This window comes from Phyllostomus hastatus, unplaced genomic scaffold (assembly GCF_019186645.2).
Source record: "Phyllostomus hastatus isolate PE091 unplaced genomic scaffold, TTU_PhHast_1.1 phas_scaffold_21, whole genome shotgun sequence".
NCBI classification, from domain to species: domain Eukaryota; kingdom Metazoa; phylum Chordata; class Mammalia; order Chiroptera; family Phyllostomidae; genus Phyllostomus; species Phyllostomus hastatus.
Genome location: NW_025334017.1, coordinates 28,904,574 through 28,920,435, shown reverse-complemented (window position 1 = coordinate 28,920,435; position 15,862 = coordinate 28,904,574). Strand labels below are relative to the sequence as shown.

Sequence of the window (15,862 nt, the reverse complement as noted above, 5' to 3'; positions counted from 1 at the left end):
AAGAATTTTAATCAGCATGCTGGCTTAAAAAAGAGACATGTTCTCTCTCTCTAACAGCTACACAATTTAGGGAAGCTGTCTTGATCCCTGATGCTTGGTTTTATCATAAGAGACATTACAGCCGCAGTGAGATTGTGGTGAAGATAACGTTGGCTAAGGACCTAACAGCATGCCTGAGACATCGTTAGAAGTTCAATGATATAAGTTCTTTACCCCAGTGAAAAAAATCTAATATAGTCCAATCCCCTCTGTTAAGCAATTTATTTATATGTGTGTCTATGTTCATATGCACCTGCCCATGTGCTTGTGTGGTGTGGAGTTGGTGATCTCTCTACATGCTTCCAAGATTAACATTCAATCCAGATGCAAGTCAGTTAAAATAGGTTTCTTAGTGTCATGCAGACAGATTTTAGGGTATGTACATAAATATTTGCTTGCGCTTGTTTACTGACACAGGGACAGGACAAGAATGTCTTCCCGGAGTAGATGAGGCCGATTTGTACAGAAGTATATTTCGAAATGAAGTTCTGGATGGCAAAGTCTCCATGAAACAGCATTTTAAACCTGAAGTTTCCAAAACAGAATGGTGTATTCTTCATTTAGAAAAGTGGGGTAGGGTGATTATCATTAATGATTAGATTCCAGAAAAAAAAAAAGCACAAAACGGGACACAGGCTAGAGAGGAGAAATTCCAGCCTATGGAACACTTAAAGGTACCCAGGACTTTCTGACTCAGTCATTAAAAATCAGCTATTACTGAGTCATTGCCAAGTGTAATGTATACACTTGGAGATGCTGATTGGCCAAATCTCAGCAGGTGAGTCTTTTGAAAGGACTTAACGTAAGACCAGACACTATGTACTGGGAAAATTCACATTCCTACTTCTCTCATATAACCACTGGAATAAAATAGCAGGTCTAAGTCATAACTCTAAAGAGATACTGATCATGAGTCGAAATCAGTTTTCTCTCTGTAGGAAATAAAACCAACAACATTTTGCATTGCTCTGATTTAGACTCTATAAACAAAATATCACTAAGCATTTGAAAAAAGATAAAGAACCTACAAATAACAATCAGGCAGAAAGGACAAACAATTGCAGACAAGTTAAAGTCTGTAGGCTCCACACAACGCTCAGAGGGGCGTCTTCATCTGGGAGTGTTGTGGTTAGACTTTGAGAACAGCAAGTAAGCTTTCCACTTTAGCAGGTAAGTAAGTAAAGTACTTACGTAACAACAAGTAACATTCTGACTTTTAAGCCAGATTCAGTTAGAAGGACTTAGTCACTTGACATGGCTCAGTAATTTATACACAAGAATGCTTGCTCAAAAAAGATTCTTTCTTAAAAGTTTCAGAGAAAGGTAAAACCCTATTTTAAACACTTGGTCTTGTCTTGACTATAGTTTTCAATATTAATCGTGTGTTAGTTTTTATCTTTGCAGTTATTTAACCTGAATAATTCTCATGTCTCATCCATCAGTTAGGAGGCTTGAAGAGTCGGTAAGAACTGGATACATCTAAAAATTAAATCTACATGTCCTCATAATTTGTAATTTTGGCTGTTTTGTAACCTTTTTTACATTAAAGTTGAAATGATGACTATCTACCTTGTAAGAGATAAAAGTCATCTCAAAATTTTATAAGCATTATGATATTTGCTTTTGTATTTGTTTTAGTATAGTACATATTTGTTTGAAATCTCATGTTTACTCAAGAAGTAAAGTATTTTTTGTATTTTTTCCTGTAGTCTCAGATATCCATGATATAACATTGTACTTTGTTGAAGTGCTAAATGCAAAACATTTGCATTTTGTAAAATTACCAAAGACAGGGATAGCAAAAGTAAGTTTACAGTTGTGAATATGGGAAACAGAGTTTACTCTTGTATTATTATTTATTAATTATTGTATTATTTTCCATATAAACAACTGTAAACCTAGTTTTACCTCACCTTATATATAAATAATTTGGGGGAGCAGTTGAGAAATCATATTTAATAGAGCTATTATGGATAATGTAAATTGATCTCTAGATTTTATCTAAGCTCCATAGTCCCCCCAAATAAAATAAATTTCTCAGTGAGAAAGGGCTACCCTCTTGACTGTCACCCTTTGGCTACTTCACAAATCTGCTTCATATTTTATGATATTAGCTTGGTGATTCTAGAAGGGGAACATAAATCATTCTGTGGGTTAAACTGTCTTGGGCCAGGATTTGTTAGAACACTGGAAAAGATTTTATCTGCTGTCTTCACATATGAGTATTGGCCTTTTCCTCGCTTGGGTTGATAACTGCACAGATTTCCTTTGTGGTCCATTTTCTTCTAACTCATGAATCAGCTTTGACTAAAAGTTATTTCAGAAGCCAAGCAGGTGTCATCAAAAGACACTTTCGTGGCAGACAAATAAGTGTCAGTGACCATGATATCATCGTGCTCCGTGCTTAAGTGATCTGACTCCTTAATGACGCTGTAATTCAGAGCCACACTGTAGTTAGCGGGTTTCTCCGGCGGCTTCTGTTTACAGTTGCAGAGTTTTCTGAAGGCTGCTCGGAATTTCTGGGACATGAGGTTGTAAATCACTGGATTGATGGCACTGTTGAGATAAATGCAAATTCTGCAAAAGAGTAAGAACCAATTTTCTTGGAAAGGACTGGAGAGAAATGAATTAACAACCACAAGAGTCCGGTAGGGCATCCATAAAAGGGCAAACAGAATTACAACCACTGCCAGCATCTTGGTGACCTGTGGAGAGAGAAATAAAGAGAAAAAAGCAGTGCAAACACAAATGAAAACAAAGCAAAGCAAAAGAATGGAAACAATACAATCCTCCCCCACCCAACCTTTAGTTCCCAAGATGCTGAGACAAGGACTTAAGTGTAGACAGTTTATTTGGGAAATGGCCCCAGGAAGCCAATCAAGGATGTGGAGGAAAGTGTCTCAGAGGAGGAAAAGCCAAAATAGAGTGTGTGTTACTGAGATAGTCCCCATTTTGTGAAACTGCAGATCAAATAGTGCAGTTCAGCGTTATCTGTCTGGAGGAAGAAAGGTGGGGGCATTTACCCACCAGTTGGCCTCCCCCGCTTTGCTGAGGGGTAGCGTTAGGGGCTTTAATGGTCCTGCATGTCCAGGATTCTCCTGCCTGGGGGTCTGGAACCTACCTTGAGGCAAAGAATAGGATAAACAGTCAGGGGGCAGTGGACACCTGAAGTGGGACGTTCTCTGCAAGTAGGGACCATGCACTGTAGCCATGACTGCAATCAGTCCCACTAAGAGGGTGCGACACAGGGTGTCAAAATGTGTGTCTGCGACAAACACTAGGAGACTGAGGGTCTAACCTCCACTTTACTTACCTTATATGTGATCCCAGAAAATGACCTTAACCTTTCTTATGGCTCCTCTGTGAAACAGAGCCAATATTGCTCCCCTATGTTAAATGAGATAACATGGTAGCTTGAAAAGGACAGAGTGTCTTAAGCAAAAAAAGCCAATGGTAATTGAATGTCTACAAGCCAGACACTACACTAGGTGTTTTACATATGTGATCCCATTTAAAAAGCCCCAAACCCTCCAAAATAGGTATTAGATCCTCTCCTGTTCAAACTAGAAAATGGAGGTACAGATGCTGGTAAGTACTGTGTGGGAGTTGTAGGGTCTTAGAGCCGGGACTGGAATCCATGTTACCAGGAACCCAAAGCCTTTGCCCCTTTCACTGCACAGCTTTTCTTCGGGGCAATGGGAGGTGGAGGCCAGAGAAGACAAACTCTGGAATTGAATGTGGTCCTAAGTACGAGCAATTCACAGGAGCTAGGACAACAGGTAGGGTGAGGTTTAATATCTGAGATTGCCCAAAGACAAGATTATTGATGGGCATAATTTAGCAGATTCTTCTCTCACTCACCACCATGCTCAGTGAAAGGCTGGGAATTGGCCTGAATTCAGAGTTAAATCATCTGGCTTTGATTTCATAAGTGGTTTTAAGACCTTAATAAAGTCATTCATCCATACTTCCATTCCTCCGCCTAGAAATATGATCATATTGTTTCATTTACTTCACAGAGATACGGAGAAAGTGAAATTATGAACGTGAGAAGGGCTTTGAAACTTTAAAGCACTGTGGAAATTATTACCCTTTGACTAATGACAATGTAGAGACCATAGTGTTTCAAATATAGGAAAGATGTATTAAAACTGTAGCAGTGATTATCTTTGGGTGGGAGAGATAATAACTGATTGATTTTCTTCAAGGGCAACACTTCACACATTTAAAAATAAGGTTTCAGATATATTTAGCCTCCCACAGAGTTTGAGAAAATTCAGCTTCCTCAGCTCACAGTTTCTAGATGTTCTGAACTTGAAAAATTCCCAACAACATAGAAGGAACGGATTCCTGCTCCCTCCTCCCTCTTAACCTCTCAGCTGTTTCACTACAGCCCCCGCCAGCAGCCTCTATTTTCCTCTGACACTGGGGGAGATTCTGTTTTTAGAGAGGGCTTTTTAAAGTTCTTTAATGCAGAAATAGAGATTCCACATCTGGACAGCTATTCTGTCCTTGATATGTACTATAAACTCAGCTCCCAACCTTGTACTTAATCCTGGTCATAGAATCCATGTTAGTCTCCTGTGTGAGAATACCTCCCTTTTCCCCTAGCACTCCTAGTCTGCTAGTCGTGGGGTTCTATCTTACCCTTAACCTTATCTCTTCCACTCCAGCTAGGAGCTCCCATGAATCTTGAATTGCAGAGGCAATGCTAATCTCATGCTACTATCCTTCCTGGGTCTATAGTGATTGCCTCCATCCTTGGCTCTCCAAATATCAATTGCTGTAAGACTCCTCATCTATGGGTACACACCACCTCCATCTCTTTCTGAACCACTACTATCTTTTTTTGAATGACTTCTACCACTTTCTTGCAATGGCACCTGTGAGCTATCCACCTGCTCTCAAGTGCTTTGTTTCCTTTGCTTCTGACGCTGTCTTACCACTTTCTGGGAGCTCTCCTTGCCCTCCTGTTCTAACTCACTCTCTGTTCACCGAGCGTCTCTTCTGACTCAGTGCGTGTAGGATAGTTACGCTTCACATTTTGTTCCCTGGGGGGTTGAGAGGTTGTTCAGTGGGGAGGTCTGATTTTCACTTTGGTAACACCAAGTAAGGCGTTCCAGAGAGTCTGACTTCCTTTAGAGCTAAGGAGGGTCTACTCAGTCAAGAGGTTAATTGAAGCCTGATATTTCCTAAACAGACTTAAGATTATGAGTAAATAATTGGTCCTAGGAAGTCAAAGGCTTGATTTAGTGATAATATTCTGAGGTTTGGAAGGAGCTATTGTAATTATTATCTTTATTATCATCATCATTGTCCTAAAATCCCTGCCTTTGCTTCCTGCCTAGTACTCCATGGTCCCTGACATAAGGTCACTGTTTCACCTTTGCCAACATCCTCCTTCTCCTTGCCAAGGACTCGGCAGCCTACATTGGCATCCTGGGTTTGATTTCCAATTAGACTGCTCCTGTTGCATTGGCGTCCTTCATGATGGCCCATCACAAAGATATGTAAATGTTATCATATTTAATGCTTAGAATAACTCAATGTGTATGCTACTGTTAGCCCCACTTTGCATATGAAGAAACTGGGGTTTTGGGAGTGTACGTGATTTGTCCAAAGACTCATGGGGAGTAAGTGACAGAGCAGTAATTCCACCTGAGTCTACTTCAGCCAAAGCCCACCCTCTTTCCTTCACAATTTGTTCTCTCTGTGAAAGTCTTTTGCATTTCAATGACGAGACTTAAACTGTGTCATCCCCATCATAGTCATGGTCACAAAAACATTTAACTTCTTCAAAGTATAAATCCAACAAACTTATTGCTGCTAAATTTCCAAACTTACAGTTTGAATGTCATCTATCTTTATGTTTTTCTCTACAATTGTCAGGTGAAACATTGAATCCACATTTAATATCTGCCTGTCTGTTTTCAAGTAATGTCAGTGAGAGAGCAACTTTCATTATCTCAAAGGAAAACAGCCTGTTTTCTTGTTTTCCTTTGAGGTTAGAATCTCGGCCATAAACTTCCACAGTCCCCTGTGCATGCTTGGACATCACTCCCCAAACTTTTCATCTCGATGAACTGTATTTCTTCATCTTTCCAGCAGACAGTGCACTTATGTAGGGCAAAGGAAGGTTATTTATTTCTCTCTCTTCAGGGATTTAGTATAGTAGGTGACACAGTATAGTCTTCAATACATGTTGAGTAAATTCAGGCATTGAAAGAATTATTTAAAAATATGTAACCATCATCTTTTTCTGGGCTTCAGTTCTCCAACATAATGTTAGAACAGTTTTGCAAATACTGCATTTTGAATATTAAAAATCCTTTTTAAATGGAGATGGCTTAATTAGTAAAATGAGTCCTTAATACGTTTCAACTTTTTATTTGAAATATATTGTAGAAAATTTAGGGAGGTATGAAATGAAACAAATATAATGATTTTCTAAGGTTGACCCAGAAGAAATTATGTCTCCAGTGGGCTAATAGAGAATACACTTAACCCCACTCGTAATTACTTTTAGTTAATTTCAAATATCTTTGATTACATTTAATCACTTTCTAAAGCATTCACAAGTATATTTAGTGTAGCCATAGCTCGGATTTTAGCACCGCTCACCCAGTATGGGATTAAGACGTGCTAAAATGTCCTTTCCTAGAAAGGAAATATCCTGGAGATTGCCTTTTGTATTCAATTAATTTCACAGTGGTTGCTGAAGTTTTATTTCTGTTGTTATTCTTCATCCAAAATAAAGTGACAAAAGTGCTAATTTGAAAATATCTTGGGCTATTATTTTTAAGCATTGCAATTTTTGTCGAGGCAATGCATGGATATACAATTATATTAACAAAGTTGTCTTCTTTACAGAAGTCTCTGCCCCAGGATGGAAGTGTCCTTCAGAAACAGCATGACATAATCATCAAAGGAAAATAACCTTACAGTACATTTTTGATTGGGAGGAAATTTATCTATTCATCCTAAGAGTCCATTTGCACTCACACTGTACCTGTCCAAGTCCTGGCCCTTGTGGATTTGACAGTGATGCAGAGAGACATTGCCAGTGGTTTCATGCACCTTACACTCTGGTGGCAGTTATAATATAATGTATGCTAGGACAAAGGGTATTTTGGGTTCTCAGAGAGCACCTGATCCGGACTTGAGGTGGAAGAGTAGATAGTGAGGACCTTCTGGTTTCAATGACGCCTAAGCCAAAATCTGAATGTGAAGAGAGGTGGGGGACAGGCCTGCAGAGATTTGTGTGATCATCAGGAGGATCAGGAGGCATGAGGCAACAGGGCGTATCATGGGGACCAGAAGTGTACACTCTGCAATTTCCAGTTGCAGATCATGTAAATAAGTGGAGCTTTCTTTTTCTTTAGGAAACTTGTAGAAACCATTACACCATTAGAAAAGCCATTTTCTTCTTCTTTTTTAATTCCTCATCCAAGACTATGTTCATTGCTTTTAGAGAGAGGAGTGGTGAAGGGAAGAGAAAGAGAGAAATACCCATGTGAGAGAGAAACCTTGAATGACTGCCTCCTGCATATGCCCAACCAGGGATGAAACCTGAAACTTGGCATGTGCCCTGACCAGGAATTGAACCTGCAACCTTTTGGTGCATGGGATGATGCTCCAGCCAACTGTGCCACCTCGGCAGGGCAAAAGCCATCATTTTTGTATGATGAGGTGAAGTCACACTCTGTAGCAGGGGTGTCCAAACCACAGTCCATGAGCCACATGCGGCCCAGATGGCTGTGAATGTGACCCAACACAAATTGTAAATTTACTTAAAACTTTTTTTTTTGCTCACTAGTTTTCATTAGTGTTTGTGTATTTAATAGGTGGCCCAAGACAACTCTTCTTCTCCCAGTGTGGCCCAGAGATGCTGAAATGCTGGACACCCCTGCTCTGTAGGATGCTTGGCTTTCCATTGCCAGGAAAACAAGGAGCAGCACCACTACCAGAGCAGACAGAGCCGCAGGGCAGACGGTCTTCTGAAAACATCAGCTCCTTGGAGCCCCTTGTCCTCCAGGAAGGAGCCATTTTTGTAGAGTGTATTGAAGGCCAGACAAGAAGTTGATTAAAAATCAGTCGACTAAAATGTAGTGTTTAAAGGGAGAGATTGCCAGCAGAGATGGTTAAGGAGAAGAACAGAGTGGGAACAGGATGGTCCAGGAGCTGGACAAGCTTCTGCCCTCGGCCACCATGCTGAAGGGTTATCTTTCATTGTGAGGATCAGGTTGAAATTTTAAGTCAATATATATGTACACACACACACACACACACACACACATACGTACATACACATCCACACATGTATATATTGAAAACTGTTCATTGTATTTAGTTGTGTGGAATAGCAGCATATAGGTCTCATAAGGGTTTGGATTCACTTCTTCTTCTATCCTTTTGTCATCTTTATCACCTTTATCAACTCTAGATAATGACCTATTAAGAGATTTTTTTCTTTCTATTTTAAATGTGAACTGGATAAATTTTGATCTGATTCTAAGAGCTGAGATTACAGTGCCCTGAATGGGCGCAAGCTCAGCTCTGCACAGGTGTGCTGCACGTGGAAACCAGCAGCTGACTGGGTTCTCCACTCTGTCCTGCCAAGAAACCTTGCATCACTACTGTCACTTGTATTAGCACCATGACTTTTGCTGCAAGTTCTGAAACTATTAACTAGCCTTTGCATATTGCTTTTAAAAAAATTTATAGAAAAGTTACCAAGGTAGTATAGAGTTTCCTTATGCCCTACCTCAAAGGCTCCCTATTATTGACACCTTGCATTGCATGGCACATTCATCATGATCAGTGAGCAACACTGATAACTTTTATATGGAGTTAGCTCCCTACCTTATTTGGATTTCACTAGTTTTTCCCTAGTGTCCTTTTCTGTTCCAGGTTGCTATCCTGGACACCACATTATTTTTGTCATCACGTTTCCTTAGTTTCCTTTGGATTATAACTTTTTTGTTAACTTTCCTTATTTTGGTTGGCTTTGCTAGCATTGAAGTACATTGGCTAGGTATTTTGTAGAATAGTCCTCATTTTGTGTGTGACTAATTTTTTTTTATAGTTAAGAATAAAGTTACGAGTTTTGGGGATGAAAGCCACAGAGGTGAAGTGCCTTTCTCAACACAACCTACCAAGGGTGCACGCTGTCAGCTTGACTGGTGACAGGTGATGTTCACCTTGTATGTTGCTTTGGTGAGCTATAGTTTACATGTCATTCAGTTCACCCACTTAAAGTGTCCAATTTAAGAGTTGTTAGTATATTCACAGAGTTGTACAACCCTCACCACGATCCAATTGTACAACTTTCTCTTCACCCTGAATGGAAGCCCCATACCCATTAGCAGTTACTCTTTACCTCCCTCAAGTTTTTGCCAGCCTCAGGCAACCACTACTGTACTTTCTCCTGTTCTGAGTATCTTACATGAATGGAGCCAGCAGTCTTCTGTGTGTGACTGGCTTCGGTCATTTAGCATAATGCTTTTAAGCTTCACCTATGCTGTGACATGGATCAGTGCTTCATTCCTTCCGTGTTGAGTAATTGTCTTATGTATTCAATATATGCCACATTTTATTTTTCTGTTCAGTTGGTTGGTTTCCACTTTTTGCTTATAATGAATAACACTGCTGTCAAGATTTGTGTACAGATTTTTACATGGATGTTTTTTATTTTTCTTTAGTAGACCCAGGAGTAGAATTGCTGGGTTGTATATTGCTTTTTAAATTATAAAGTATTCAAGAATATTAAACATTTAATATTCAAAGCAATTCTGACAGATAATTATTACTAAATACCTAAGTAAAAAGTATTACTGATTTTACAGATATATTGGGACTGAAAAAAGATAGAGTAAAGACAAAACCAAAACAGTTGAGATGAATTCTTAGGCTGCTTTTGAAATTTGGAGAAAAAGTGCAAGACAGAAAACATGAGTAAAAGGAAATGGGTATTTGTGGAGAAAATCGTTATTTATTTGTATTAATAAAAACTTTCATTTATCAGATAAGCCTATTTTGGAATGGGTCCAAGAGAAGATCAGAGAGAAAGGGATAGTCATTATAAACATATATTTTGAGAGTTTTGCTGGAAAGGAAGTAGAGAAATAGAGGGCATTCCATAGGAAATAAAGAGTCAATCTACTTTTTCTAATATGGACAATATTACCGTACCTTTGATAGAGAGGGGAAAACTTATGGTCCAGGAGAGAGAGAAAGGTGATGATTGGTGGAACTACCTGGGTTCTTGAGTGAGGAAGAGTGCCCAGTGCACAAGTGGCCAAGCCTATGTGCAAAGTCACTTTTTGACATCTGCCCCTTTTTCCTAGCCACACTTAATCTAAGAGATCAAGATAACAAAAGAAAATGGCACTTTTCTTGTCAATGCCCTGAATCTTGAATGGAGTCCTGGGAGTAGTTAATTGTTTAATTTCTTGAAATTAACAAAGTGCTTTCATCATCATTGAAATAGTTTGTGCTCCTATTCCTTTGAGGCCTGTAGAAAAGGTGTTATTATTCCCCTTTCATTGATGAGGAAATGGAAACTGAGCTTGGAAAAGCAGAGATAAAAGGTCATACAACTCATTAAATAACAAAGCTAGTTATTGAGTTAAGTAAGGTCTTTGACTCTAAGCCTAGGTTTTTTTCTAGATCATACCAAAATTAACATATCTAGTGAATCGAAGTCTTCTAATCATTGTAAATAATGTTTTTGAAATATTTGGAAAGGACAGCATTGTTGGCAAGAAACATTGGCAGCCTGGAACCATGTTCCCCCCTCCCCAAACTGAAGTTCTACATTCAGAGAGTACTGACTGGGGAGAAGAAAGCTGTCACAATCAGGCAGATAGGAATCCTTCACAACAAGCTATTTCCTAGGGAAAAGACACCCAAGAAAATGAAAAAGTGCCATATTTATCGGACTGTAAGATGCACTCCTCCCAAATTTAGGAGGAAAATGAGGGCACGTCTTATAATCCGAATGTAGCTTATCTGGCTTACTGTGGCGGGGGGTGGTGGCCTATGTTATTTATGTTATTAAATATTTCACCATATTTTTTGCTTCAAAAAATTTTTTTCCTATTTTCCTCCTCTAAAACCTAGGTGTGTCTTATGGTCCAGTGCATCTTACAGTCCAAAAATATGGTAGTAAAATGGAAACTTCTATTTTGTGGGGTCAAAGCCCTGTTAATAGCCTATCATTTACCAGGATCATGTTATATGGAGTTTGTGGACATTTTCATTAATTATCAGAGATTAGTTCATTAGTCTGACTAGGAGTCATAGGGAGTTGATTTATATTAAGTTGTCTGGGAGATTTAGTTGGAATTCTTGTACTGATTCAGAAAAAAAATCTTATTTTTTTAATCCTATGCAGAAAAAGATTTTGTGCATGAGCATAGGTCTTGCTATTATCATCTAGACCTTCTTCCTTGGGAGATAAAAGCTGTGGCCTGGTCCTTCTGTATGTTAGGGAATGACTAAGTGGAGTGGACACAGAGGGAAGAGCCGCAGTTTGCTTCCAGCTTCTGGGGCTCACAACCCGTCTCTGGCCCCGAGGAAGCTGGGCAGGTCACGTGGTCTTCTGCCTGGACCTCAGTTTCCAGAATTAGTAAATGTACAATCTGGATTCCTCTGTAAAGTCTCTCCAGTTCTTACATTCTTAGAAAATCTAACTGATCTGTTACTAATGGTAACATAATATTCAGACAGAATTATGATCACGTTCACATAATTAAGATTTGTTATTTGGGCATTACAAAGCCAGGCAAAGTGAAGTAGTACCCAGTGTGTCGTATGTATCCCCGGATGTGCTGATAAACCATAGGAAGATTCCTATCTTAATCACAGGATTGTCAGGAACCATCTTAATAACGGCATCACAGAGGTGATGCAGTTTCCTGAAGTGCTAAAGAAATTACGAGAATTCACTTTCATTTCCTACAGCTAAGTAAGAACCTGTCCCAGGCCCCTGGCTCCCCAACCTACTCCTACTTTCTCTTTTAAAGTTCACTACAACCGAAATATTGTTGAGGAAATGGAGTCACAGAAATGTGTAACGGTATCACTTTTAGAAAGAGAACAAAGAAATTTTTTTAAGGAGTACTGTCAATTTAAACAATCAATATAAATTTTGAAAGGATTGGTTAGATAAAAGTTATTTAATAAAAGGTAGCAGGGCCTCCTTCAAACATTTGCCTATCATTCAGTAGCAGAATATCTAAATTTCAGGACAATATAAGTGCAAAAGTTTTGTTAGTACTAAAAAGGCAAAGCTATGCAACAAGAGGTGACCACCACACCAGTAAACTGGTCTTTGAAGACTATTCACCAATTTTATCATCAATAATCTTCAATACCATCAAAGGAGGTCTTGTGAATTGTGACTAGGCTCTTTATTAATTTTGGATCGCACATTCTATAATGCCAAAGGTCTATTTTTGGCTTCACGAACAGAGTGAAACAACAAAATTTTATTGGGTATCTGCTGCATAGAGGATTGGTAGAAGTCCTTAGTACATATGCCTGCCACAGTATAAGTGCTCAATTCACACAGCTGAATTGTTGTTGAGTAAATATTTATTTTCCACAACTATAAAATATAATTGTAGGAGCATGTGTGTGGGTTAAGGGCTCTTTAAATTAGCAAAATGTTCTAGTTCTTGTACTCTGGCTGGAATAGTCCCATTTTTCATGTGCATACTTCCATCTGGAAACATTCTCTTGGTCACTGAACACAAAACAGTTAGTTTTAATATTCTGATGCCACTCTCTATGGGCAACAGTGCGCTCTGCATTTGGAGTCTGTTCATCTTCTCCTGCACTGCTGCATAGTAACGAAGACTCCTGTTCCTGGGTGTGCTGTGCTCTCACATGGCCTTCAGCAACGTGAGTGGTGACCCTTTGCATTTTGTTGCATTAAGTGACCCCATTGAAAGATAAACTTGCACAGACAATTATTGAAATCTGAGTTAGCCTAGCTTCTACAATGACTGAGGCCTCTCAGATTTCCCTCTGGTAGAGTTCTCTGCTTTGTTTTGTCTTAGTGTCTGGACATACATCAGCTTTTAAATGGCTGTTATAATTAATGTGGGGTGCTTCATGCCATGGAGTGAAATCATTGGCGGGGCTTAAAAATCGACTGATCGGGCTGGAAAAGGGCTTGGAATCAATTCAAAGTCAGGTAAAGTATAATATAAGTGAATGAAGTTGGAGTGATGATTCATGGTGGAGCAATCATGGCCTGTCGCACCCTGCATTGTGGATTACTTATAGATTTCTTGACAAGGAGCCACCCAGAGAGGCTAATGCATGGGTTTTTAACTCTATCTGTCAAGTACAATATTTAAATGTTCCTTTCAGAATAGCCATTCTGGCAAGAATTATGAAGGATTTTCTGGGCTCTGCTCTGATTAAAATGTCCATGAAAATATTACCAGAGATTCACAAGAGAGAAACTTTGGTTGTATCTGGTGATGCTTGAGAAAGAAGTGGGTTATTAAGAAAAAAATGGTGATACAAGATTTTTTAAGTGCAAATTTATAAGTGTGGTGTATGCAGTGAACTTGGAAAAAAAAGTTTTCTCTACAAACCTAAGGGTGCTGAGGAAGGCAGACTTGCCAAGTAGAGCTGCTTCCTGTGTGAGACACTTGTGGGGACAAGTGTCCCCAGAAAACTGGACTCTCTCCCAGCGGGACTGCCTGTGCTGGTAGGGTCCCATGTTGTCACTCCTGTTGGTAAGACCTGAGGGCACGATGGGAGCCAGAGGTACAGGAGGGCGCCCTTCTGTGCAGAACATGACACGACTCTTCCTTCGTGACACCTCCAGTTCTCAGTAAAATGACTAACATCACCAGTGTGAGGGCATTTCTTAAGGAAAGTGGACAGAGCTCTGCGTTCAAGTCTCTGATGTGGGATGAGACTTTAAAGCCTGTACTTTTTTTAAAGAGCCAAGTTGGCACAGGCACATGATGAGTAGAAAAAAGTGATGGAACATGAAGCTGTTCTGCTTAGTGGTTCAGGACTCCCTTGAGAGAGAGACCCTAAGGGCTCACGAGCCTCGCTTTCTGAGAATCTCCAGGAGTCTGGGTTACATGGGAACAGTGCAGTATTTCTTAACAGGCTTCAATCGAGAATGAGGAAGAAGAGGTGAAAATAGGAGGCATTCCAATCTAATAATAGGAACTAGCAGATGAAAGAGAAGGAGAGCATTAAGACGTAGGAAACGCCCAGTATGTGCCAGGCACTGTGCTTGGCACGTTCTTAAGCGTCTTGCATTTTACAGTGAATAATACCAATGCCAAAACAATGCCATGTGTTAATGAACAAAAGGCACACTTTAAGAACATGTATATTTGACTCCAGAGTCTCTTATTTACTGAAATGCCTTGAATTTGGGGTAAAAGATATTTTTCTGAAGTTTTAATGGTTGGAATCGGTGAAGGCTGTATGTAGGGATGAAGTAGGGAGAGGGAAAACCTAATTTTTATTTCTATCCAAGCATTGTTGCCTCAACACCTAACAAAGATATTTCTGCTCACACGGTGATACGAAGTCCTGATGCAACATGATTTTTTTAATGTTTCTGATTTCAAGGTTCTTCTGTTCAGAATGGAAAGCAGCTGCATGCTAGGTAACATTTGCAACTAGACTCGAAGATTAGAGGCACAACTTTCCGCTACACTAGCAACTAATGCAAGTATGGAGGTGTCAGTATTGATTACAGTCTGGTGTTCATGCCTGACGAAAGGCTGGCTCCCCTCCTGCTGCTCGGATGTGCTCTCGTTCACAGGAGGCAGATATTTGGAAACACGCTGGGAAGGGAAAAGCTCAGCTGGCAGAATGGGGATTCAAAAGTGTAATCACATTTCAGTTTAGAAAATAAAATGCCGTTCTGCATTCTTCCATGGGCCATGCTGGAACGATGCTACAGTTCACCTGCCGTGGGTGGCATGTACTGTTTAGCCTTTTCTTAAGTTATTGGCCAATGGCTAAACATGTGGAAAAGCTTGCCTTGATTCATCTGCTTGAAACACTTGCTTACATTTGTTCTCTGGGGTATGCTTACTTCTCCTGGTCGTTTTTCTCATTGGAAGCAGCCCTTAGAAATTCTGAATGAAGCACTGTGGCTGGCTCTGAGGTGGGAACCTCATTGCTACCTGTAATATTTCTATGAAGGGACTGATCCTTCCTGAGGGACATATTTCCCAATCTCATCGCTCCCCTGGGCTTCTCTGGCCACACAGCCCCGTAAGGGTGACATTGTAGACTGTGATACAGAGAAGCAATCCCTCAGCCGCTCATGCAACAGGGGATAGAAAATCAATGAGAATATTTTAAAATGTAAAATGTGAATGATGAATGGGGAGGGAGGTGATCTCTAAAAAGAAGTAAAGCTCTCAGGGCTGCCAGATTTTTAGTGGACATTTAGTTGTGTTGTTTCCGATAGTCTTGGCCAAAGTTCCATGGAGCTTGAGCATTCCTGGGGGACAGCCAATTCCCTCTTCACCCGAGTTTCTCCCAGGGGAGACTATCTGTACCATCCACACTTGTGCCCAGCTGGCATTAAAGAGCTAACTTTCTAGCTGTCATGAAAGAAGATCACAGAGAAGTCCAAAATGGTGGTGATTGATTTCTTTTCTTTAGAAAACCATAAATTTAGCATTTTCAGATTTTAGCTTTCCAATGTGCTAAACATGAGACTTAAAATCAGAAGATTTGGTCTGAAATCTCAGCTGTACTGCTCATCACCACTCAGAGCTTTCTTGGCTTGGTGTCTACAGTTAATGAATGAAAACATATGTTT

The 15,862-nt window shown here is 39.8% G+C and overlaps 1 protein-coding gene across 1 annotated transcript in view; it reads right to left on the bottom strand.

The window, feature by feature from the left end:
* Window positions 1-2,103: 2,103 nt before the first annotated feature.
* TRHR (thyrotropin releasing hormone receptor) overlaps window positions 2,104-15,862 on the bottom strand; it is a 35,491-nt gene continuing 21,732 nt past the window's right edge. Inside the window, exon 2 of the mRNA XM_045861465.1 lies at window positions 2,104-2,744. Coding sequence (XP_045717421.1) covers window positions 2,337-2,744 — 408 coding nt within the window. The 3' untranslated portion in view covers window positions 2,104-2,336. The remainder of the gene's footprint in view (window positions 2,745-15,862) is intronic.